This window comes from Calidris pugnax, unplaced genomic scaffold (assembly GCF_001431845.1).
Source record: "Calidris pugnax isolate Ruff unplaced genomic scaffold, ASM143184v1 scaffold11, whole genome shotgun sequence".
In the NCBI taxonomy this organism is placed as follows: Eukaryota; Metazoa; Chordata; class Aves; order Charadriiformes; family Scolopacidae; genus Calidris; species Calidris pugnax.
Genome location: NW_015090803.1, coordinates 4,717,134 through 4,744,302, shown reverse-complemented (window position 1 = coordinate 4,744,302; position 27,169 = coordinate 4,717,134). Strand labels below are relative to the sequence as shown.

At 39.2% G+C, this 27,169-nt stretch overlaps 2 protein-coding genes across 2 annotated transcripts in view; one reads left to right on the top strand and one right to left on the bottom strand.

The window, feature by feature from the left end:
* Positions 1-1,031: 1,031 nt before the first annotated feature.
* Positions 1,032-25,662, bottom strand: NGLY1 (N-glycanase 1). Its single transcript, XM_014937876.1, has 12 exons — positions 25,474-25,662; positions 23,569-23,683; positions 21,156-21,398; positions 17,511-17,670; positions 14,015-14,237; positions 13,188-13,309; positions 12,647-12,792; positions 12,376-12,486; positions 7,095-7,259; positions 5,185-5,373; positions 3,151-3,328; positions 1,032-2,608 (listed from the first exon to the last, which is right to left on the bottom strand). Exons 1-12 carry the CDS (start codon positions 25,599-25,601, stop codon positions 2,433-2,435), a joined length of 1,956 nt encoding a protein of 651 aa, XP_014793362.1. The 5' UTR covers positions 25,602-25,662; the 3' UTR covers positions 1,032-2,432.
* Positions 25,663-25,741: 79 nt separating this feature from the next.
* Positions 25,742-27,169, top strand: part of OXSM (3-oxoacyl-ACP synthase, mitochondrial) — an 11,768-nt gene continuing 10,340 nt past the window's right edge. Inside the window, exon 1 of the mRNA XM_014937611.1 lies at positions 25,742-25,871. The gene's annotated coding sequence lies outside the window, so the exon portion shown is untranslated. The remainder of the gene's footprint in view (positions 25,872-27,169) is intronic.

Here is a 27,169-nt window from a genome sequence, read left to right as displayed (position 1 = left end):
AACTATTGATGAGGAATTACTTCTGGTTTCAAAAAATAATTAATAATTGATTAAAAATTGCACTGAAATAGAGATCCGAGAAAGTTAATGCCTTTAAAACAGCTTATGCATGAAGAGATTCAAAATGTTCCCTGTTTATAGGGTACTCCAAAAGACACCTGAAGGTGTTGCATTTAACTTTTTCAGATTAGTTCTATTCTACCCTAAAATAAGCACTTTATTCATTGCATGTGATCTTACAAATACAGAAGTACTTCTTAATTAATTAGACTGGCAAGTCATTTCTCAATCTTTTTAATTCAGTCAAACAATTTTAATAATGGACTTCAACTACTCTACTGTTTAAGTGGAGGATTTTATTAAGTTATCTACAGCTATTACTCTTCTCCCAGAGTTTCTGAGTAAAGTTGTGAGAAAATTACTTTTATCTTACTACTTTTAAATTTATTCTGCCTTCTGCTTTCATATTATCAAATGCTGTTAAGCTGTTCTGCAATTCCTCAGTCATCTATTTTAGGTAATACAACACAAGAAATAATTTCTGTCTTAAAGCAGCATCTTTCTCAGCTATCACAATTATGAAGTGAAAAATTTTTGTTGACTGGTGTCACCTGCTGTTTCTTTTTGCCTATTTTCTTTCAGCATAGTATGCAGATTACTCTAGAATAATTTTCTGTTGGGTTCCCACTCAAAAATCTTAAAACTAGCATTTAGCTGAAACTAAATATAGGAGGAGTTTTGAATGGAGACTGGCAAATTCACTTTGCATTAGTCAAGTACCGATGAATACCCTTCTGCACAGTTCCCCATCACTGTGTTGTTCTGTACCAAGGGAGTGACACCACCTCTTTCTAATTCCCCTCATAAACCGTCTATTTACATTCTGAAGCAAAGTATATCATCCATCATACATCATTCTGTCACCCCCGAGCTGCCATAATCACTACCTTTTAAGATGCCTATGGCATTATTTTGATGCCTACGCTCAATGTGCATATGCAGTTTCCTAAAAAAATCGGAATAGTCTTATATTTGTTTAGATTTGTTGAGAAAGGTCAGCAAACATTTATTTCAATGTAAATTATTTTGACAATCATTTCAAATCAATACAACAGTTGGAAGGTTCAGGAAAAAGAACATAAAGCTTGAAAAAACACTCACCTTGAGAGCATCTTCCCTAATTTTCACTTATTTTAAAATGAAACTATATTCTGTACTTTGCGTTATAGTCCTATAATAGAAAATTTCTTGTACAGTCCAGCCATAGCCTTCCTCCAGTTCTCTGATAAAGACTATCTAATCTGAACATTCACTCCATACTTTATTCACAGCACTTCTATATCTGACATCTCCTGGGTGGCAGTTTTTATTATATTCAATGAAAATAAATTTAAACACTGCATTAATGAACAGAAAAATTGTATATGCTTTTACATAAATTTGGGAATAGTATTGAAAGCAACTCAAGACAATAGCTTAAAAAGTGATTGCAACCTAGACGCTTAATCTTTTAAGAAGTGGGCAGATCTGATTTTATATTATTAAAAAGCATTTATAATGAATAGCATTTTTTTTTCATAGAAAAAAATGTGATGTTCTTACTCAGTTTTAAGTCTTAGTTTTATATCACAGGCCACGACAACTTTAGGTACATAATGAACACTTCTTTCAAAATTAGTTTAATTTCCTAGCACACCATCATATTTCCAAACGTTTCTAGGTCTTAAATTCAAATTTAATACTCTAGATAAGTTACAAGACCATTTCAAGATTGCTTCAAAATTTATCTTAATTTCAGCTCTTCTGGTTACTACACAAGTTTGTGTTTTTCTTTTAAAATACATTTAATTCTTTTAAAATACTAGAAGTATTCTAGTATTAAAATTAAATTCTAAATCAAATTAATTTAAAATTTAAAATTAAAATTCGAGTATTAAAAGAATTAAAATTATTTTAAAATACTAGAAGCATTCTTTAAAATATTTTATAACATCACAAGCATCTGTTTTAATCAGAAAATGGATTTCAAGCTGGTTTTCCAAGAACCAGATTATAAAAAGAAAAACAAACAAACCAAAAAAAACAGCAAGCCAACCCTAAAACTCCAAATTAAAATTAATTACAATTGCTTTGTGCTGTTACGATCATGTTTTGCTTCCTAAAAATGGTTTTCTTTTCATCATAAGTTTTAAGGAAATGATATTTAATGATTCAATCTTTTAATTTTGGTGTTTGTTTTTAAAGTGAAGAGGTTTTCATTGTGATGTTTACCTATTCAGTACACCTGCAGTTTCAAGTTGGTTAAATGGAAGCAGTGAAACGGGAAATAAGCTGCCAACAGGACGGACGGGAACTGCCAACCAAATCTTCCTGTTGCATCCATGGTATAACCTCTTCAAGGAATCCAAAGAATATCTCTTCAGTTCAGGCTCTCAGAGGTCACTGAGTTTTATAATTATCTCCAAGCAATTCTCTCCACATCCTGCTAAGCTCTCTCTGAACAGCTGTGTGTGCTGCCATGCAGCATCGCCATCCCCTCCATTTAGAATTGCTTCCAACGTTACTTCTGTTGCACCAGAAAAATCTGAATAGGAGCAAAGATTTTTATCTGTTGGAGGAAAAGATAAACAATTCAGTAAGCCACTGCTCCAAACGGTGTATAATGCTAGAATGCACATTAGAAAGGGTTAAGTTGTAGTGAATATTTAAGGATCTCAATTGCATCTACTCAAATTCATGTCAACCAGTGGCAGAAGAAAAAAAAAAAAAAAAAGAAGGCCAGCTGCAAATTTTTAATTATTATTTGCTTAGGACTCATGCTCAGAGGACCTAGTCAAGATTGAAGCCGCTGCACATAGAAACATGTTTTCCCAGTAAAACACACAGGTATCTTCTATCCATTCTGTGTTCTTGCAAACCCTGCTCCGTTGCAGGAAGGGCTGTGTATATTTATAACACTGGGGTTTGTAACAGTTTTGATTAAATGTGCAGTATTTTCTTGACCTTGCTAAGAAAGACTGAGCTGGAAATGTCAAAACGCATTTGCATTTCATTTTTAGTATTTGCACAGCGCTCTCCCCATATAAACTATTTATTTCCAGTTACACTTTTGCTGCATGATATAATCCATTATTTAAATTCCACACTTACCCCCTATCAGAGCAATTTCTGCTGCTGGAGAGCAAAGTCGCCACTTTATTCTTCCACTCTGAAAGGTCTGACTGCTTGTCCTAACTGAAATGTTATCTATTTTTAGACCAACTGATTTGCACTCAAACTTCCAGCTGATGGAAGCAGAGGATGACCCCTCTTTTCGGGCTAAATAAACCTAGATGGAAAGAAGACATAGTCAGCATGTCACAAACTGGTATGATCAACACACATGAACAATCATTGCAGCAATGACATAAAATCTGAAGATAACACACTTTCATTCTTTATCAAGCCTCTGAACCTTTAAAACTGTATTTTGTTTATAATATGTCTCATTCTGAATCCTTAAGTCTGTTCCACAGTTAGATAACTGTACATGGTCGTAGTTTTTCACTAGGGAACACCAATCTATTTCAACATGCTTGGTACAGTCTAAGCCACAAAAATACCTGTTTATTATTTAAAAAAAAAGAAGCAGACTTTTTTTTTATACTAATGCACAGACCCACACATGTTATCATTTTGGTTGTTCCGTATTGCTGATGAAGAAGACTGTATAATCAGTATTTCAGTTCTTCAGATGTGTCTGCTGGCTGCACACCACTTCTCCTAGGTCTTGACATGTCTTGGTTAAAGCAAATCAAACACACTAGCCATATATAAATCCTGTATTAACATTATTTGAGCTGTTAGCGATTTGCATAATTCAATGTAGTCCCAACGCTCTTCTAAATTCCACCTGGATGAACAGTCAAGCTCAAAGGTTAATATTCATTAAAGTTACTGCTAACCCTCATAAGAATTTTGTAGTAAGCATTCAATGACCCTTTCAAGTCCAGCATCTTTTAGCAGCAAACCAAGGTAACAGACGTTACAGACTAAAGAGTCAAAACTGCCATGATCCTTTCAGAATCCTTAGTTAAGAAAACTTATCAAAAATTTTGTCATGTCCAGGCTTCTGATTAACATCATACTGAATGCCCTTAGACAGCTCCTTAGTTTTTAATCTAGAAAGAATAACCCTGAATAAAATGTCAATAAAACACAGTAGAATGTTTTACTAAAGATCACACTCTAATACAGAAATGTCATTGACAGACTACAAAGCAGAATTTTAGTCCTACTATGGACCAAGCATAAAAATGTTAATTCTCATGTTTAAGAGGGCTAAATAAAGGTGCGAGGTGTTACACTGAAGATTACCTGTGAAAATATAACAATTTAATCTGCTTTCATGTGAATATAATCTTAATGTTCATGAAAGTACTGATCTCCACATAATTTTTTTAAGTACCTCAGCTAGTTCTAGCAAGAGATTTGCCTTGATCAGATGCTACTGACAGGACACAGAGTAGTAAAATGAGAGGGGAACAAAGCAATGCTCAGTCCCACAGCTGGTAGCTGTTGCAGGAAAAGCCCTTTGCTAGCAAATGACCCCTTTCCCTCTTCCAGGCATCAGTTCTCCTCTCAGATTTAGAGCATATGACTCTTCTGCTGCTCAGTCTCCTGACAGATGGGAAGGAGTCTGGGCAGGGTATAGAATAATCCACGTAACTGGCAGGTTTTTTGCCTTCTTGCAGATGGAACTGTAATGTTTAGGATGACAATTTCTTCCTTTGGCTGTGTATCAAAGAGATATGGTACACTATGAAGCTATTCTCCAAAACAAAACAAAAAAAACCCAAAATAAATATTTTGGAGAGAAGTTCTGCTTTTCAATAAAACAGTATTGTGTGTTGACCAAAAGCATAAGTAGTAGACCATTTTAAAAAAATTTAATTTTTTAGCACGGATTGTACCTATCTGCAAAGAATTTGGTCATCCTTTCTGAAAGACAAGCTAAATTTATTTCCAATTTTTTAATTCTGGTGATCTTACCTGAAACTTAACAGTAACATTTACTAACATCAGCTAAGTTTTATAACCAGCAATAGAAGGTTTGATGACAACCATTGGCAAGAGTTTTCTATTTTACTGGAGTTACCGTACTTTTACAGTAGATTTTATGCTTTTAATAATTATTAACCTTACCATTTTCCAATCTGTTTCAACCTTTCTCCAAATAGACTCTGCCTTCCAAACACCTGTTTCCCAGCCAGTTATTTTTTCATTATTATTGGAAATCCGTGTATAACTATCTTCTACTATATTGTAGACAAGGTGGAAGAGTTTAGATGTCTTCTCTTTTTCAGAGGGAATAAAAATCACTTCTTTCCTTTTCTGAAAAAGGCAAAAAATGAAAGCGCCTTTATTCCCCCATACATCTGAGTAAGACTATGTTAGTTTTAAACAGCACACCATGGTTTCCCAATTCAGTTTTGCTTCCAACTGAAAAAAGTTATTTTTAAGAGAGGTCATGGAGAAAAGCATTTCTGCAAAACAAAAGTTTTAAACCAGTTTCCTACAATAGACCTACACCATTTGCAGAGGGAAGCAGTAGTTTTTTTTAAATTTTCATATAATTATTGTTATAATTACTAACAAAATAACAAAATTAGCAAATTTAAGTGAGAGTAACATTAGGAATAGAAAATTTATATGTTGAGTATATTTCTTGTACAATCAATAAGTAAATGGCTATTTTGAACAGCAAATATAATTTTGTAAGTATCATTAGGTGCTTGTATATGACAGTTTACAAATCAACTTAAAAAAACTGAAGGTATACACTTCCACACTTCGTAACTTCACAGGATTAGCTTTTTTTTTTTTTTAAGATCTGTCATTGTTCTTATAAGTTTCATCAAAGCAGAAACTAAATCTTCTAAACTATGGAGAACTGAAATAAACTCTTAGTTTCTCAAACTCAAACAATGCTATGAAACTCATTAATGTCACCTGACTGGTTCTATTTGGGATTGTCAGTCATTCCACATGACAGGATCACTACAAAACTGAAGTAACGAGTGATGGGGTAAGTCACACCTTTGCATGCTGGCTATAGTTCTGGGAAACTGTAACTTAGCATAAAATAATTGAAAATAAAATCTTGTTTTCAAAAATAGTCAGAAACATTGATATGAAAAACGAATCAAGCTTATGATTTAAGAGATTGTTCCATTTACATAATCCTAATTGCTCCCACATTCTTCTATTAACAAAAATAGATGGTCAAAACCTTCTTAGTAACCAATAGTAACTAATAATACAAATAAACATTATTTGAAGTTTTCCCAACTGCCTTAAACTTTCTAGTTCTGTAACTAATATTGTGTCCAGTTTCGGACGCCTCAATACAAGAGAGATATTGAGGTGCTGGAACAGGTACAGAGGAGGGCAATGAAGTTGGTGAAGGGCCTGGAGAACAGATTATACAAAGAGCGATTGAAGGAGCTGGGACTGAGGGATCATATCCCTCTCTACAACTACTTGAAAGGACATTGTAGAGAGGTTGGTACTGGTCTCTTCTCACAGGTAATTAGCAATAGAACAAGAGAGAATGGATTCAAGCTGCAACAGGGTAGGTTTAGACTGGACATTAGGAAAAAATTCTTCACAGGAGTGGTCAGACACTGGAATAGGCTGCCCAGGGAGGTGGTTGAGTCAGCATCCTTGGATAAGTTTAAAAGTCGTTTAGATGTGGTGTTGGGGGATACTGTGTAGGGGAAAACTTTGTAGAGTAGGGTAGATGGTTGGGTTCGATGATCCCAAGTGTCTTTTCCAACCTAGCTGGTTCTATGATTCTAATTAAAAGGGAAAAAAAAATATTTCTTGTTAAACCACACTTTAGATCAACAGACCACCATCAATCCTGAAAAATTACTTGTGGACCTCTACTGAGTCCACATCAAACTTGCACTTAATGTTTTTGCAAGTTTAACTGTTTGAACTAAGTCTGTAGGCTACCTACCATGAAGTGCTATTCCTCTGCAGGCCATAATCACAGAACCTCTAGTTAGCTACCTCCCTCTAAGATAGTCACAAGTGCAAAAGTTAAATACCTCTGGACCAATTTCACCCCTGGCTACTCGCCAAGCCATTGAACCTGATGTCCTTCCACCATATTCTCCAGGTTTAGGTTTTTTAGGAGAAATAAATTCAACAAGCTCCACAATCGTTCTTTCCAAGAGCTCTCTTCTTCTATTTTCTGACAAAGATCGTTGTCTCTGAAAATACATTTAAGAAACAATGTCAAAAATTCAGAAAAATGGTATTAGCAATTCTGCTCTAGAGTGACACCAACTGGAAAAAAAAAAAAGAACTGAAAAAACAGAGTAACATTTAAAGTCTAGACTTACTGTTAGAAACATTCATTTTATACCACACATGCAAATAATAAATCAGACATAATTGCATAGTTATTTGACAGCAGTGCTTTTTCTGTGAACTTCCATGCACCATGTGGATTTCCTTTAAAATAAGGTTTGTGCTATGTTTATAATACATTTGCTTAGATGATAAAACACTTCTGTAGCATATTTTATAGCTATTCATATGTATTCTGAACCATAGCTGTTCTTGGTATTATTTGGGGGAAAGAGAAAGCAAGCATAACTTTTGGGTCAAACTTTTCTTCTCTAAGGTGGAATGATTTGTTTGGCAACAGTGCTGGTTTTGTGATTAAGTCCAAACAAAAGATTCAGTTGGTCTCTTTCAGAGATATTTCACAGCAACTGATTCTGCCATAAACAAACTATGATATTCCTATTTTTGCAGATATAAGAAAACTGAGAAAAAACATATCACCTATGCTTCCCGGTAAATTAGTGGAAAAGAGAAAGAATTATATAACGTCTTCTTTGCCCACATGAATAAAACCATTTTTTTTGGTATACAACTTCAAAAAAATTCATCGAGAGGCCAGGGTTTTGGCTCCATGATTTTCATGTCAAATACACAGAGCTGATATGTGAAGACTTTTTCCTTAACTGTGGATACACCCACACAGGGTTGGAAAATTAAGTTCAGCATTGAGTACGTGAATGATTACATATCATAACTTTTTTCTACTGTAGTGATTGCCCAAGGCATGCACACTCAGCCCACTAGCACCTGAAGCTTCAGGCCAATAAGTATTTCAATTATCTCAAAAGCAGTCCTGATCCCAGAAAGTTTTGCTATTCAGGATCAGAAAAGAGGCGTTTGAAGGCGTTTTGTTAAAGACAACAATATGGGACTGGATAATGGGAAGTAGATGCAGAGAAATTATGAGAAACAGCTCCAGCTCAACAAACTCCAGCTGCCAAATACCAGTTCTAACACAGCAAGGGGGAAACACCTTTGCTTGTGTTGATGGATGACAAGCAGACTGACTCCAGCAGTTCCTCATGAAACACCAGGCCTTCCTGAATCTAACACTTGCCTGGGCACTTTGGATATCCACATGCAGTGCTACAGATCTCACTCCAGCTCAGAGGAAGTTTGATATGGCTCACCCTAAGCTAACAATACCAGACTATCGTTTTCTTCAAGACACTTTGATGTGGGGAAACCCAGCGCCAGGGGTGATCACCACTGGAAACAGCGATGCCACACTGGGAATTAGCTCCGCAGCTGTTGTAACAGTAACTGGAAAAAAACCCTGTGAAAGAATGGTGCTTCAACACAAAAGGGGTGTTTTATAAGACAGGCCTCATCTATGTTCGATACAAGAAATTAGTTAAGTTCCTCAACTGTAAAGAGTGCAAGTATCCTAATTCTTGTCATCTCCCAATACTCCTAGTAGACTCTTGCATACAAATGCTAGCAGCACGTTAGACATACGATAATGTTCAAATGCTGCAGAGATCAACACTGCCTGTGCTGGGAAAAACCTCTTCTCTATGTTTCCTACAAATGACACTGGCATCAATAGCATTCATGTACTGGAATACATTCCAAGAACTCTATTATCAACTACCATGGCTCAAACTTCCTGCTTTTATTTTTTTCTTAAGGTATTACCCTCTAATAAATGCTCAGGCCTCACCTTTCTTTGGCAGACAGAGGGAACAGGAAAAGAGGTTGTGAACTCCAGCTTCAAAATAATTTCTGCATCATGTGCGAGTTACGCTGTAGATGCTTCCTGAAGGACTTTGTTTTGGGAGATGGATAACCTGTGATTTACTACTGCTGGGTAAGCAACAGATAATTTGAGGGTAGAAATTGAATTTCAAACCTTTAAACAAGGCATATTAGTTCATCTCACATCAATCACCATGAGATGGTCGCAATTTAAGCTAAATTACTAGCTTTCCGTTTAAGAGCTGACCTGGCTGTAGCTTTAATCATTCACAATCACTATCAAAAACATGGCCTGGAGTAAATAAAAGATAATTTGTTCCCTGCCCCACCACCCAATTTCCAACGAAGACAGTGAAAGTTCAGGGTCTTCTCCCTCCTTTCTATAGGGGTAACATAGAATGGACTGGAATAGGACACTGCCTATTGTAGGCAACATACAATGGACTAGAATAGGGCAGTGCGCATACAAAGCAAGCAAAGAAAAGCTCTGTAGTCAGGGTGTGACGTGGTACTATAGAATAACATCAGATGGTTGGTAATCCACAGGCTACACACCCATTTAGGAATGCCTGATCCAAATGAAACACACACAGTATTTCTGAAAAGTAAAATAGTGTACTGAACAGATTAAAATTATCCTTGCCTCTTCCATTTAACAGTGACAGTCACTCAACATCCTTTGAACTGTTGTGTTGTCTCCGCTTGACCACCAAAACTGACACACTGAGAAATCATCACCGGAGCCGTTGCTCTTCATGCAGAAAAACACAATAACTATCTCTCAGATTCCATTTTCACTAACATTGCAGTATAGGTGATAATGTATACTGCATACTGTGCTTCTCTTTAGCTGTAACTTAAAAGAATTGAGCTTGAATGATGCAGATCATTCAAGATGAAAAGATACCAGACTATAACATAATCCCTCCTTGTGGGGAACCAGTCTCCAGATGATGGGAAAAGGGAGAGGTAGTGGAGGCCTCTGCCTACATGAGTTACCTGCTGAATAGGTTGCAGTGAAGGAAACAGCCCACCAGCTGAAATAGAGACTTGTGACTGAGCAGCACGATGGAAACCTGTTATAACATGTTTTGATGGTTCTAGGGAGGAGCTGCCTTACCCCTCTACTGACTGCAGAAGCTGCTGAATATGACATGGAGATCCTCAGAGAACAATTTTTTTTATGCCCTCTTGATTCCCACTGCATTGTCACATTAGTGCGAACTTAGAAAAGGCCCTTTAACTAAGACAAAGGTAAGAAAAAAAACCTGTTCGTTTAGCAATCCAGTGGCACACTGCCTCTAATTCCCTGAAATCCAATTCCAACAGACAAAAGGAAAAAAAAAAAGGAGTAAGAGCAGTTACTTCCAGGGATTAAATTTATTATCAATTTAGTAAATTAAATTAATCTAACATATTCTGAACAGCTACTGGACAAAAGGAAGCATCTGGGGGAGGAGGGGAGGGCAAGTATCATTTAGTTTGTAGAAAAGAATAAGTTGCTCCTCAGACTAAGATACCATCAAAAAGACTGACAACGGTGTTCTAACAGAGTCACAAGACAGCTTTAGAAATACTGGAAGGCAGCAGAGAAAGCCTGAAACAGAGAAGAAAGGGCTGGGATTTTCCTTGTGTAGAGAAAGGAAGATTGGAGAAATACAAGAGTGTCTTAGAAGCATATATATGGTTTTCTTCCCTATACTAGTTTTTAAATGAAATTTTCATTTTAAACATGACCAGAATGCCTGTTTTTTCCTTATAAAAACCACTCATGTGCTGCACAGTACCTATAAAGTAGATGCAAAAAAAATAAGAAACAGGCCAATGCGCAGCACCATCTGTTGGATACGGCAATGCACCTTTTTTACTGGAGTTCTCTAGACTTATGTAAGTGAAACAGAGCAAGATCCTATGGTGACATCATTGCGGTGAGAAGAAGGTCAGGCAAGCCTGCCCGTGATCAGTAGCCTACACTTTCCTGATTTCAACAATCTAACAATCTTCTCAGAGTAATTTTTCAACTTACTAGCACCTCATTTCTAAGGTTATCTCTCCCTGTGGAGAGCTAGTGGAAGAGAAGAGTTTGGTGACTAGTTTCTATTGCCAGTAGATTAGAAGAAAGGCTCCTCAGATCAGCTTTAGGGTTCCTGCAATCCTGCACAAAGCACACACATTCCTCAGCTTCAATTCCTGATACTTCAACTCCTTTTATTTTGCTATCCTGTGGTCAGCTTTCTCAGTGCTCCACTCTCCTATGTGACTCCAATTTTTCATTACTGATAACACATTTGAAGGCAAGGCTTGAAATCACGAGTCCAGCTCAATTCTTCACACTCCTAGTGTGTGGCTAAAAACCCTCAGCCCTCAAGCCAGCAGGTCTCTAAAAAGGCAAAATCTGTTTATTAAGCCATCATGTATACGCTATCTCAGGAATAAAAGTTTCTATGCACAGGAGTTAGCTCTGGAAGGAAGTGGGGACGAAACAGAACCTGACAGGTGGTTCAAGGTTTTGTGGTATTCTAGTATTATCAAGTCAAGGAAAGTTCACCCCGTCCCAGGGAGTGGAAACAGCTTAGCAGAGAGGTGCTGAGTGCACTTGCGTTCTGTGCCTATGACATGCAGGTGGCAAAGGGCTCCATGTGTTTTGGGGACATTAGGCATGAACAGTATGTCTGGCTCTGAGCCCCAGCTCTACTGATAGCATCAGTGATTCTTGAAAGTCTTGGAAACGGCCTGTGAATCATTCCTCCTGCTTCCTAGAGCTTGTAAAAAGTCATGAGAAAAAAAAGCATCAGGCCTGCATTTCTTATAACTATAAATACTATGCTTTCATGTTATAGAGTTATTGGTGTGGAATATGCTCAGCTGCCCTCAAGGAGTCCACATGGTTACGAAGCAGTTGTAGTTTGCTCCCAAGATCTGTTGATGCACAAGTCTACTCCAAAGACGTCAAGAAAACATATATACACACACAGTATATAGTGTATATACATATATATACACACACACAGAGTATATACACATTTGACTATGTAAAAGATAACGTGATAATCTTTTCACATACCATTCTTTATATTATTTCACATAAGTACAGCACAGTGACTGATTCTTCTGTATTCAGCGTAAAATGAGGTCTGCACAGTTAGCAGCATTTTATATTCCATCGTGCATGGACATTCCTAGCAGGTTACTAAATGCATTCCTTTGTTCAAGGACTTTGCATTCTGAAAAGACACTTATGTTTCACTTATAGAAATCCATTTAAGAAAAGCTACATACCGTTCTATTTAGCGCGTTAATTGTTTCACGTAATGTAGCTTCACTGAGGGCTGTCCTTCTAGAGAGTACTTCTTCATGTTTACAGCTGTATCTCCAGGTGACATCCACAACCTCAAGCACAAGTTGAAGAAGAAAATAAAGCAACAAAATATTGCCATGTAGCTTTCTTCATTTAAAGGGGTTACTAATCAAAGTTTGTTTTTCTGTAATAAATAACATCCCACACTTGCCTCAGGGCAAATTTGGTTTTTATTAACACCATTACTCCTACCTCATCTTTGGAGAATGCAATTATGTAGGACAGCTTCTTTCCCCACCCAGTTTCATAGAGAAGAGGTTTATCACAGACATTTTCACAGGGATCACAGTGAAGCCACCTTTTCTGAGATGCCGAATATACTTCAGTCCACACATGATCTATATAACAAAGACCAAGGATAAGCAACAAGTTATAAGGATAGATCCTGTCTTCTAATACTGTGAAATATTGTACCTTTTGCCAATTCATTAAATGAAGGAACAGGTGAAAAAACATGTTTTCTGTTCAGAAAAGCCACCAGAGCTTGCTTTCTCTTTTTACCATACTCCCTTCAATTCAAGTGAAGATTGTAACCTTTTGAAGTCAAACCTCACTTGTAAAACTGTATTTCATCACATCAGGCAAGACAGGAAATTGAATTTATATTACCTTTGTTAGCTGAACTGCATGACTTTATATAGCCTGATGGCTAATAGAATGTGAGAACCATAAAATATATAACCTCATTTTGCATAGGTTTGTATGAACATTATGATATATAGAATACGGATACCTGTATAGTCCCAGACGTATCTAGCTTCAAACCCTACAGCTCTGCAGCACAGTGTAAAACAGTTAGCCCACTCGCCACAGCGTCCACATCTGGTTTCCAGAAGTTTTTCAGGGTTATTATACCTATAGGAGAAAAACAAAATAAAACCAGAATAGTTGAAAATACACTTCACGTTCCAAAATCATTACATTATGACTGCCCTTGTGATGATTTAGACAGATTCAGTGCCATTCAGTCCACAAAAGTTAACGGAAATGATTGCTATACTGCACAAAACAAGTGTGAGCAGAACACTACTTTGACTCACATGACTGTACCACATGTTTATAGCAGCACTGAAATTAATTTGTTCTTTTCAGTTTTCAAAACTGACTGAGACTTCATCTTAAAATAAGATTTTTGTATGCTGGTCCTTCTGAGAGTTAGCAAAAACAGGAAAAAAAATGGATATTTGCTCTTTTCCCACAGACTCAGCAGATGTGTGATTTCCCAGTGAAGTGAAAATTTTCATTGAAATAATAAAAACCTACCTATATAACAATATTAACATACTTTATTTAATTATCAAATTAACAGTAAAAATAATAATAAGAAGATCAGACAAGTATGCAGAACAAGGCCACATAAAATAAAGCAATATTTTGGTTTTAAAAATTTTTTATCTTATAGAGCAGTTGCTAGTTCATCAACCATCCTATCATGCTGCTTAAAACAGCTTCTATAATTTTTCAACCAACAACTTATCATTTGTTCACAGAAAATACAAATGCAAAGCTGTTTCTTGAAAGACAAGAAAATAAAGACAAAGCAAATCTTTGTATGCTCACCTTGGGAATCTATTAGAGAACTGACACTGTTTGCAGTAATGATTTTCCACTCGCCTGGCATTCCACCTTAGCTCATCATCAGTAGGCAACAGGTACTCACTTTTAGACTCTGTCTGCCCACCACACCTGCTGCAAGGAAGACTATTTACCCAATGAAAAAAGTCACTCTTAAACCAGTCCAAGAGCTCCAACAACAAGAAGTCCTCTTCATTCACGTGTGCACCTGTGAAAATTTCACAACACACAGTTAGGCCAAATGGAAAAATAATTTAGTTGAACTCTCCAGTGCCTACATAAATCACCATCTCTGGGCCTTTATTACATTTTTAGAAGTCTTATTATACAAAAAGTTGCATATGTTACTTAAGCACACACAAGAAAGTCTAAATTCTCAAGACTGAATAACATCAAACTCTGTATCTAAAGAACAAAAATCTACACTCCTAAACACTACAACTAGAGCAAGAATAAGGAATTGCTCAGAAAAACAAGTTAGATACACAGTGAAGCCCAGCAAAATTCCTCACACACTTCATTCTTCCGGGCTTCAGAAGAGAATGTGTTAATTCTTCTTCTACTCCTAAATATTCTTTTCCTATTCTTAGCTATTAAACTACGAATAACAATTGCTTTGATTTCATAATCCCCAAAAACCAGACACTGGCAGCAGTCCAGACAGCCAGGTGCAATATGAACAGGCTTTCTACAAAAATAGCTTAATTATTGTAGAATGTGTACATATACCCTGTGAATAAAGTTGAATTTGTTTATAAATTCAGCAAATAAACACCTTTGTCAGCTTACACAAGTTAAACACAGGATGCCTTTATTTTTCTACTCGAGCAGATGTCACCACACTAGACCACCAGACTCTTCTGGCCAATGTTTTCATGTTCATAACAGGTGTTAGAATCTACTCACACACTGTCACTATTCTACCACATGCAAATACTCCCACTTTAGCTAATTAACAAATTCAAAAATCCATTCTTCCAAAAGAGATCCATCCCTTCAAACTCCTCAGATTCTTTAAATGTACATTCTTCCCCAATGCCTATAAAGATACTTTTCCTTCTCAGATTCATAAACATTCAAGTAAATCCTCCTATTAACTCCATCACCTCAGCCACAGCACAGCCATAGATATTAATAACTGGTTATTTTATGCACTACAGCTTGCTTGTAGTTACAGTGCAGACAGGGCTGACTAATGAATGCAAAGACACAAAAATAATCTATAAAAATGCTCTTTAAAGGAAGTTGAAGGAAGTTGCACCAAATTTGTGCACTAGCGCCTTTTTTGGGACAGCAAAGACAGACCAGGCAAGAAGTGCGTTTTACTTATTTAAGCTCAATTCACATCTTCCTCTGAAGCTGAAGTATATTTTGGTATAAAAGACTCTGTGGGAGCCCTAACTTTATTAAACACACATTGCCAAGACCACGAAGCACATGAGAAAAGATCACCTGTTAACCAAAGCATGAACACCTGACTTAATTGTACTAAAATTTCAATTTTTATTTATTATATGTGAAAAAGATTTGTGCTAAAACATTCAGGTACAGTGTTATTGCTTATAGAATGGATATGCTCCTATATCCAAACTTTCTGCCAAAAACTGAATCAGAAGATTTCGAGCACAGGCCATATTCTCTTTTCTTGGATATGAACACACAATCCAGAAGCCATCTATGAAAATATGACCGCTATCATAGGAATATTCTTCTCTTGGTTTGCAAAATAAATTCTTCATGAAAACGTTGCATAGAAAGAATGACAACTGTGACTTATTTATTTGTGACATACAGCAATTTTTGACTGCACAGTCCATCCTTCTAATGGGAAGTGATAAAAGGGAAACAGTAAAAAAAATGTCTGTACTTCTGATCAAATGCTTGTATTCTTCCTTGTCCTGGTTTGAGGCCAGTTTCAGTGGCCAGTCTGGCCCAAACCACAGCATTCCTCACACAGTCTTTATGAACCAAAAATGTGTATTTTGCCTTCTAAGGGAAGCCTTAAAAAACAAGCATCCTCCAGTACTAAGCAGTTATTCCCACAGGTAAAAGCACTAAGTACTAGAAGTACTACGAGATAAACCAAGGAAGTTCAAAGGGCCCATTACCCATATGTCTCATACACAGCCCATTCCCCAAGGAATGTTCCTTTTTAAAAATGCTTTCAAGCTGTCACAATCCAAAACAGTGGAGTTCCATCCCTTTATTTGTATCTAAATTGAGGTCTGGAAGCCTTTTTGGATATATCAGCTCATTGGCGCAGGAAGAAGCACCTGGAAATGTGTGCCCAGTGGAATTAGAGCAGAGTCTAAGTAGGCGGCTTGTCTTTATTTTCTCTTTTTAAAGGAATTTAAATAGTTTTAATTTATTACTGCTAAACCTCTTTTCCTGATGGAATTGTCCTACGCTGCTGAATGAGAATGCTTTGCACTTGTTTATGTGGTTTCCTACTTCCCAGTATAGCTTGATAAAAAGAGAAAAAATACTAAGGAAATACATTGTCAAAAAGTTCCCTAATGCCAAAGGCACAATTACACATTAGCATGTGGCTGCATGATACATCACTAAGTCATTTAAAAAAAGATGAGAAAAGCTTATTTTTGGTTTGCAAAAATCAAGTTAGCAGAATTGCTTCAGAGTCTTCTATCAAAGATTAACAGTTAAAAGGATTTTTTGGTTTAAGTATGGTCTTAAAATCATATCTTTTTTAATACTTATCTCATACAAGTAAAATTTCACTATATTGCTGAAACAAATGTAGAACTGTCACTTGAACATAGAAAAATGTAATTTTTAGCTGGCAAAGACTTTGTGCATTCAAAACAAATTTGCATTCATGAAAAAAAATATAAATTTTAGCCACTGATGCCACAAATATTTATGCCTGTATTTCACTTCATCCTCCAAAAGGATGGCATATGAACAACACTGTTCATTCAAACATCAACAAGGAGGTGGTTCTTTGTATCAGACTGTCTTGTAAAGGTCTCATGCAAAATCTTACCAATAAAAATCACTTTAAAAAGAGAAGCAGTATTTTGAAATTTTATTCTGAATTTGGAATTGTGGTATGTATGGGAAAATTTCACTCTGACAATTTCAAAATAATAACTACTCAAACAAGAGGCTCCCCTCCTCTTGTTGTAGCTATTTCACTCTACATGCAAGGAACATGAGTACACACTCCCCTAATCTATGTCCCCAGCATTGTTTCCTACTAATCCAGAAATCAACAGTTCAAAATTTATATGTGAAAGCAGTAAAGGATGGATTACAAAAATGCAATTAAAAAAATAACAGAAGGAGAGAGAAGAGCAGAAAATCTGAAAATTAAGAAAGTAATTCTAATTTAGAAACAGGATTTGGAACCTGCAGACATATGATCAAATCTACACACTTAAAGCATAGTACATCTATGAATCATCCAGGTGTTTGAAAGTGTATTTCTAGTTTCTTGTAGAGTATACTTTGGTAGTATTACCTTTGTCCAGTCTTGTAGCTTGTGCTAGCTTTTTCTGAGCCTTTCCTTTCAATTGCTGGAGGGGAATCAAAGCTAGTGCTTTCTGCTGAATTGAAGGATTCTCATACATCAATACAAGATGCTCAAAATTTGTTTGAAGTGTTTTCAAGATATTTGCAGCCTGCAAAAGGATTTTCAGTCACAAGATGATTTATGAACCTTAAGCAGAAGAACCAATTATGACTAAGTCAGTCCTAATTCTTTACTCATAGTTACATTATATATTTCTTTACAGGTAAAAATGTTTATTTGTAAAGATATGAATATAAATTACAGACACCACCACCCAAACCGTAAAAAAAGCCTTGTCATCTTTGAACATTCTGAAGGATGTCCTGAGTGAAAAGCATACTGATTCAGAGAGAAGATACAACAGCTTTGAAAGACACCTCTGAAGTCAAAGTTTTTGACTTACATATACCCTCCCCACTCCCATTTCTTTTGGGCATGTTTTACCTGAACTGTAATCCATTCAATTTCCTGGACACCCATTGCTGCACCAGTTCGCAGAACTCTGTTATTGATGCATGCTGCTTTTTTTTCTTATTCATGAACACTGCTTGGTTTTTTCTACTTCCTTCTCTGACAGATAACACTGATAGGGATTTGAACAGACAGCCCTCTGACCATATACTGAACAGCGTATTCCACTAGAAATCAAATACAAGAACTCGACTTCTTCAGTCAGTTATTCAAAGTGTCACTTAGTGGCAACTACATGTTGCACGCAACAAGGTACACCTGTATCTACTAAAATAAATAGCTAAAGTTAGTAACAGTGGAGTCAGTAGCTGAGCAACCTATTTACTCCCATTTAAAGGAAGACAACACAGAAAGTGAAATGGGATTTTAAAATTAAGAGTCTGGCATATTTTGGGGTGAAGTCTGTGGCACTGATAAATTACCTTTTCTCTACAGTTGGATCATGCCTCAGTCTTTAGTCTTGTTAACTACCATCTTTGTTTCATCAAAAATCCCACACTTTCCTGAGACGCTAGCAGCAAATGCAACATAATACACAGGTGTGGGCATTCTTTGAAAGATAATTTTTTTCAAAGAAACATCTAAATTAAGAATGATTATTTTGATGCTGGACAGTACTACAGGACCAGTCCTCACTTTTCATAACTGCTGAAACAGAACAGAACTGGTTTCGCTCTTCCTGGAGCTCATCAGCTGTAGGTAACTGGTTTAACATCATAAACCCAATTGTGTTCAGATTCACTTTAATGCAAGTTGAAAGAACAGAAATAAGGGAAGTTAGAAACTGCCAATCACTTAATGATCTCCGCGTTCCATCAGCTTCCTGAAAGAGTGTTCAGAGATATTGCTCAGCACAGCACAAAGTCTCCCAGATTCTTTGGCAATTCAGATTTTCCCACTGGCAAACACATCAGCGTTACAGTAGTGCTTAACTGGTCTCATGGAAGCCACTCCATACCACTGAAGTCTTATGCAAACATCTAGAAGTGCAGTGAACCTCACTGCAAATCTAACTTTGGATACTTCTTTCTTCCTATAACCACTATGTCATCAGGAGGGGATCAGAATCCATCCACCAGAGTACCGACAAGCCAGAGCTTTCCTTTCTCTGAGTTTCAAGAATGCTTTATGATAAGAAACACAGAAGAGACACAGATGAGGCACAATAATGATGGATTAGGTGCCTAGAACTGCGCCATTTAGGAATACTCCTGTGCTGTCTTAAATAAGCCACTTCTTCCTGTGCTTACCAGGACCCCCGTGAATCACAGGTGTAATGCACAGGCAAGAAATAAAAATGCTTGCACTATGAAAATCACTCTAAATCTCTCTGACATCTGACAGCAGCACATACAACAATAATACAACTATACCTCTGCAGCATACTCACTGAAAAACAAAACACCTAATGCTGTGCAAGCAAAACGGCCAAGTCATAGCCAGAAGGTATTTTATGGACTTCCTTCCAATCAACTCGGACTACACAGACCAAATTCAATGGCTCAGAGACCTATTGGTATAATTTGCTGAAGAGATCAGCTGAAATACAGCATTCTAACAGACTGCTAACATTGCATTAGCAATGACTCTAAATTGAAGTGAGTTTGGTCCCAACACCCACGTTGAATCTCAAGAAGCATGGAAAAATAATAGTTGCAGAAAAATGGATCCACAACTCCAATGACCAGCATAAATGGGGGCAGAATAACTACAAATGAGAGCTATTAACCTCAGAATACATTGAGTCAACTTGAAATCTGCAACATTTTTCTCATTAAAAGTTGTATTGATCTTGCAAAGCTTTAAAGCTTCCGGTACTACAGTGTGTCACTCTAGAGCTTTCGTAATCACTTCCAACCAACACTGCAGAAGTGGCTAAAACTGTAAAAACCAAGAACCAAAAAACCAAACCACTCCAAAACCTCAAACAAATACAAACAAACCCAGCCATTTTATTTTAGAGGTAACTACTGGCACGCTGACATAATTAGATGAAATGCCTCAATATTCAAATGCCTACAACAGTTCCTTTCCCAAAGGACATTATGGGTGATGATGAGTCACTGCACACTCTCTCTCTCCTGATAAGCCATCACTTCAATCTATGCTTTGCCATTTCTCTTAACTGATCTTGGTTAGGTATTGGGAAGCAATTGTATGTCATATTTCAGTATTCAACAATATACTGATAATATAATGTAAAAGACACAAACTCTGTTTAAGGATGCATAAGAAGCAAGCTTTTGGAAGGATTCCTCTTAGACCAACTTTAAGACCACAGTGACACAGGTTCTAGGGGGGGAAATCCTCTAGAAAGTTAAACCAGAGCATCCTTCAAACCTTCTATCAAAAGGCATAACTTCATTTTTCAAAGTTGTATGAGTTGTTAAGAGTCTTCTTCCCGTCAGGCCAGTTAACATGACATGAAATGAAATGATGCCTCTCTGTCTTGATAAGTAACTTCATTTCAACCTCTTGGAAAAGGGCAACACAGCCTACATAACTATAGATTTGTCCTTGCCTGGCTAAATTCCTGTCTCTCACAATAGTTGCATGTTAAAAAAAGAAAGTCCGTCTCATAGGCTACACATAGAGGTCTTAACGCGTGGACTGAGATGCCAACAACTATAAACATTACAGTTTTAATTACATCCTGTTCTTTTGCTGGCTCTCAAATACAAAATACAGTATAAAGCCCTAGTCTTATCTTCCCACCTCTCCCTCTGTTCCCCCACCTTGCTGTTTCCTTCCAACACAAAACAGCTTTTTTTCCACAACACCTTGATCAATAAAATATTTATAGACATCTTCAATAAAATCTCTTCCTAAAATTCTATTTATGGCATATTTCATGTTGAAGTATTTCATGGAGACTGAAGAAAACACTCAAGAACTTCATAAATCATTGGAAAAACAAAAAAGGTCCTCTAGTCCAATCTCCTGCTTGAGGCAGGGTTAGCTATAAGGTCAGACCAAGTCAATCTGGGCCTTATCCACTCAGGTCTTGAAAACATCCACATTTGGAGACTACAAAGGCTCTCTGAGCAGCCTGTCCCAACAGTTAACTCTTTTTCAATCTTTACATTCAGGGTTAGTGTGCCTACAAAGTTTTCAGGTTATTACCATTTCAAGAGATTGCACAAGTGATGCTTCTGGTCGCTGACGGGCAGGGGCAAGAACAGAGTCAGCAGGTCTTGAAGGCTGGTGTGCAACTGTCTGAGTGCTGGCCACAGTTTCAGAGGATCCTGATCTGTGGATTTGATTGGACTCATTCAGTCTGCTACTCCTCTCTCCAGCAATTAAGTCTCTGATTTTACGTAGCTGCTCAATCGAAGCTTCCTTAGGGAAAACCAGGTGAGTTTCTCCCTGAAATTTAGACAAATTAATCCATCAGTTAATGCAGGTCTAAGCTAGTCAGTGGTTTGCATCTACAGCTAACAGTGGTATCATTTACTGGAAGTTAGCACACTAAGGGTTGGCAGGATTCAGCCCTCAGATTAGGTCCCTTACAGCAGAAGCTTGTAGGTCCCTCACAGCAGAAGCTATTAGATCAAAAACCTATTGTCAGTTTAGAGAAAAAGGGCTCATAACAACATGCTTTTGTTAGTAACTTATTTTGCAGAGCCACACGCGGACAACACAATTATGGTTTGGCAGAGAAAGTAGCAACAGCAGAAATGAACAACAAACACTCAGTTCTCACAGTACAGCAGCAAAACGCTTTGCAACCCAGGAGGGTAGCCCATGTCAGGGGAAGAAGCCTCTAGAATGGCATCTGCTGGGAATTCTCTTCTATACCAATATCTTTTAAGTTTTATAAGTTTTCAGATAAGAAATATTATTCTTATTAAGACCTGTATGCAGCTTGATTTCTGTGTTCCCATTTTTAATCATAACATGATTACTGGGAGCATAACAAAAGATTAGTAATTATGACAGAAGCGAGTATCAGTGTACTTAACACGAAGAAACAGATTACTAAAACCATGAATATCCTGAAGCATTTATACTTTTAAGAGTTTCAGTTTCTGCCACTACAGCACTTCTATTTCTTAAACTGAGTAATTTGTTTATCCAGTTACCTTAGGTCACTTATCATTGCAGATGCAGTGCTTCACTTTAACACCTACAGTCACCACAAAACTAAATGAAATGTATCAATATAGCAAAAGAGTCCTCATTTTTTAATTGAAAAAGTTGGCTTACCAAGCAGAGACATAAGAAGGAACAATTTTAGTTATCACAGTTGAGGAGAAGCTTGTGAGCTCCAGCCTCAATTGACAAAATAACTGTAACACTGAGACAAGATGCTCTTAAGTATCTGACAGAAGTGGGAATAGCACTTTATAACATGTTTAAAATGACTATGTTATTACTGCTTGAGTGCTTCACTATCTCTTGGCTAACCCACATCACTAAAAGTCATCTCCTGAATATCAGCATGAGAATAAATCCACAGACCATTTCTCCCTCTCCAGTCACCATTTCTGTCAGCATACTAATTTTTTTTAAATTAGGACAATTACACTAATTAACTTTACCTAAAGAGAAGACAGAGGTCTCATGACTGCTGGACATAAATAACATAATGTATGTACCCATACAGAAGCATTGCATCAAACAGACAAATTAAAGCAAAGCTAGAGCAAGAGCTCTGCACCATTAAACAAGAGATGGGTTTTCACCCCAGCTGTTCTGTAATTAGAAAGGCTGCTTCTAGCTTAACAAGCTTCGGCAGTTTAAGTTCTACCAAGACAGAGACCACTTCAAGACACAAAGCAATCTTTGAAATACATCTTTTTGACCGCAACAGAATCAAGATTCACTCAAGACTATTTTAGGATATGATCTCATATCTGGTTTAAATGGGTAAAAGTCCCACCCTCCCACTACTTCAACAGTCTGTTGCCATCCACTGCTGTCATGACAACACCTGTACTTCTGAAGCTGCACTGTGAATTGGCTGAAAAACACTCTTGTTTTTGATTTGGGGGATTAATTTTTAATCAGATCAACTTCCTTTAACTAACGATCTAACTCACTATGGGGCCACATAAGCCCTACTCATGGTAGGAACAAGCAACAGAAGAACAGGATTTAGCCTCCCCCAGCCCCTGCCTCCCAAATGACGGTTCCAACACACAGATTTACAATATGGAAACTACCATCTGGTGATGCAGTCTGCTGTCCACCTAACAGGGAGCTGCTGCTAAGAGAAGGGGGTTTCACACCACTTTCCACCATTTCCTTTGTGCCTGTATAGATACATATCTGGGTACTAAGCAAACTAGTGGGGCACTAGTCACAGATCAGCCTAGCTCTACCTCCACCAGACTTCTGAAGTAGCCTCATCTACATTTTCTGTTGGTTAACTGCAGATATTTGCAAACAAGGATTGAAAGAAAATTAAGAAAGTAGCAAGCAGTTTACAATCTAGTGCCTTGCAACTGGGAAAGGAGGGGGAAAAAAAAAGTCTGATTTTAAATTTTAGTGTGTAAACCGATAAAGACATCAGAAACGACTAAATTATACTCACCTCTTGAAATCCCATCTCAAATAAACATTCAACTGCTCCTCTGACAGGCAACAGCCTTGTGGAAAATGCTGGATTTCCAATCCGAATTAATCTATATTTTTCTTCATAAGGATTCCTGAAGAAATTGAAAGTTTTAATTATGTTTCCAAATTAAGTAAACACTTAAAAGCTGGGTAAGCGTATTAAGCAACATTAGTGATTCATAAGAGATTTTTTTAAAGTTTAACTTCCTTCACACTATATAGGCAAAACGTGAAACCCATCTAAAACTTTGACTTACTTCATGTCCTTCTGCATTTAACTTTGAGAGTTACAAAATTGGCTCTGCTCTAGATTCTAGTTTGCAACTTAGGTTCATAAATATGTGTTTTGTAGTCCTAGCCAGGAGGGCTTAGTCTGCAGTGACACTTAAAGACAACTTCATGCCCCCCCCCCTCCCACCGTAGCCTTCTAATGGAATTCCTCAGCTCGATGCTGGATGGTTTTAAGCCCACCACAGAAGTTATGCTAAACTTCCAGTTTAAAGTACTGTGGTCTCTGCTTCTTGAAGGGCTACCTCTCAGTTCCTCTTTCAACTCTTTTAAACCTTCTTCTCTCGCCTCTTTAAGCAGAGTCAGCCCAGGACACACTGTTCTCTGTCACACAGCACAGCTTTTGCAAGTGGTTGGCAGAGCAGATATAGACAGGGAGGGGCAGCTCGTATGTCTTGAGATGCCTGAAGCCATCAAGGTCAATCACATATATTGGTGTGTATATATATTCTACAGAGCCACCTTGCAAAAATTAAACCATAATTAACTCTTGATACCAATCTTACAAAGTCAGAAAAGAAAGGCAACAGAATAGCCAAGTTACTATTTTAGCATTACTTGTTGTGCATCCACCAATTTTTAGGTGCTTAAGTGCTTGCAGAACCAGGGCCAATTGCAGGCTTTTATGCTTAGCACAAAAAACAAGCCCTTGAAACAAAGCAACCAGCAATGAATCAAGAAATAAAAACCCAAGCCACTACACACGCCTGCGAAAATTAACCTTATTTTTAAGTGACGACAAAAAGAAGCGAGATATTTCTGAACCTGGATGTTACATAATGGAGTCCAATCATGGGGCTCATCTTCGAGAAGGTTGGAAGATGGAAGCCCAGAAATCATAGAATCATAGAATCGTCACAGGCCGGAAGGGACCTCCAAAGGCCATCTAGTCCGATCCCCCCGCAGTCAGCAGGGACACCCCCAACTGGACCAGGTTGCCCAGGCCCTCGTCGAGCCTCACCTTGAATATCTCCAGGGAAGGGGCCTCAACTGGCCCCTCCTGGGCAACCTGTTCCAGTGCTCCACCATCCTCATACTAAAGAAATTGTTTCTAATAACCAATCTAAATCTGCTCTTCACGAGCTTTAAGCCATTGCCCCTCGTCCTGTCAGTGCAGGCCTTTGTAAACAGGCTCTCCCCAGCCTTCCTGCAGCCCTCTCAGGTACTGGAAGGCCGCTATTCAGTCTCCCTGGAACCTCTTCTTCTCCAGGCTGAAAAACCCCCGAAACAAATCGCTGCGTATGAGCATTTCACGATAAAGAGGTTCTCCGGCTGCATTTGGTAACCCAGCAGGAACTGCCAACTCCGCACGCCGGCTCCTGTTTTCCTACGGAGGCGCCAGCCAAAGGGCCGGGCTGGCCAGGCCGCTGCCGCCCAGCCTCTGCCCGCGCTGCCCTTCCGCACCCACGCACGGCCGAGACCGCCGACTCACGGCCGTAGAACGGGGGGACAAGCCCAGCCCGTCTCGGATCCCGACCCCGCGGGTCCCCTTGCGGGACACAGCGGCCAAAAGCCCCGGGGCTGAGGCGGCAGCTTCCTGACAAGGCGGCGACCGACCTCCCTCCCTGCCTGCCTCCCGCCCTGCCCCGCTCACCGCAGGATGTTGTCCGCGTAGGTAAGGAGCAGCCGCGAAGCCTCCAGGAAGATCTCCCGCCCGTTCTGGCAAAGCTCGCTGACAGCGGGGGAGGCCGGCGGGGAGGAGAGGCCCACAGCGGCCGCCATCGCGCCCGCCCACAGCCCGGCCTGGCAGCGCCAGCGGAACTTCCGCGCTGCGCCAGGAGCGCGCCGCAACGCGCATGCGCGGCCGGGGGCGGTCATCGCCCTCAGGCCCCGCCCCCCTCGCGGGTGGGAGGGGCTTTAAAGGGACAGAGCGGGGCCGTGGTGGGGTGTTCCAGCAGTCGGGAGAGCCCCAAATTTCTGTCTCCGCTTTTTATAGACGCCCAGTTTGCGCTGTGAACGCAGGAACCGCGGCGAGGAATCTCGCACAAAAAGGTCTGCGGTGCTTTGCTTTCTTTCTTAACACCTGTTAAGAGTGAGTCCAGAGGAGGGCCATGAAGATGCTCAGAGGGATGGAGCAACTCTCCTATGAAGACAGGCTGAGAGAGTTGGGGTTGTTTGGCCTGGAGAAGGCTCCAGGGAGACCTTAAAGCCACCTTCCAGTTGCTGAAGGGGGCCTACAGGAAAGATGGGGAGGGACTCTTTATCAGGGAGTGTAGTGATAGGGAAAGGGATAATGGTTTTAAACTGAATGAGGGGAGATTTAGATTAGGTATTAGGAAGAAATTCTTCACGTTGAGGGTGGTGAGTCACTGGAACAGGTTGCCTAGAGCTGTGGCTGCCCCATCCCTGGAAGTGTTCAAGGCCAGGCTGGATGGGGTTTTGCTCAACCTTCTCTAGTGGGAGATGTCCCAGCTCCCTCAGCCTGTCCTTGTAGCACAGGTGCTCCAACCCCCTGATCATTCTCATGGCCCTCCTCCATCAGGTCCATGTCCCTCCTATACTGAGGGCTCCAGACTTGCACACAGTACTCCAGGTGAGGTCTCACCACAGCAAAGTGGCAGAATCACCTCTCTGGATCTGCTAGCAATGCTTCTTTTGATGCAGCCCAGGATGCGATTGGCCTTCTGGGCTGCAAGTGCATACTGCCTGCTCATGTCCAGCTTCTCATCCACCAGCACCCCCAAGTCCTCTTCCTCAGGGCTGCTTTCTAATACCTCACCCCCTAGTTTGTATTGGTGACGAGGATTGTTCCGGCCTAGGTGCAGAACCTTGCATTTGCTCTTGTTGAACCTCATGATGTTCACCTGGGCCCACCTCTCCAGCCTGTCCAGGTCCCTCTGGAGGCCATCCCGTCCCTCTGGTGTATCGACACCACCACACACCTTGGTGTCATCTGCAAACTCGCTGATGTTTATGAGGTTTATAGGTTTGGTAGTTGTTGGTTGTTTTTTTTCCTCACTCTTCCTTTGCGTGTTTTAAACGCGTGGTTCGGGGGAAGGAAGGGATTTCCTTGCCTTTACCAGTTCTCAGTGCTACTTCTCTCTGCACCCATGATCCCGGAAGCGGAACCGGATCGCGGCCGCCATCGCCACCGCCCTCTTCCGCCCGGCAGCGCAAGTCCACCGCCGAGCTGCCGATTCGCTCGCCCGGCTCCTCACCAATTGTGACATCGGGGATCGGCTACAAAGCCGTCCCGTTCCGGTCCCTCTGTCGCCTCCCGGGTCTGTCCCGGGTGGTACGGCCCTCCCGCGACGTCGGAACGGGAGGTGGAGCCAAACCATTGCGGAGCG

Bases quoted from the DNA above. Each gene is read 5' to 3' on its own strand.
- NGLY1 (XM_014937876.1), bottom strand. From the start codon at position 25,601: ATGGCGGCCGCTGTGGGCCTCTCCTCCCCGCCGGCCTCCCCCGCTGTC. The intron at 13,310-14,014 runs GTGAGCATACAA...TTTCTCCTATAG, and splicing joins TTCTCTAATAGATTCCCAAG to GTATAATAACCCTGAAAAAC. The intron at 7,260-12,375 runs GTATGTAGCTTT...ATGTATTTTCAG, and splicing joins TTAACGCGCTAAATAGAACG to AGACAACGATCTTTGTCAGA.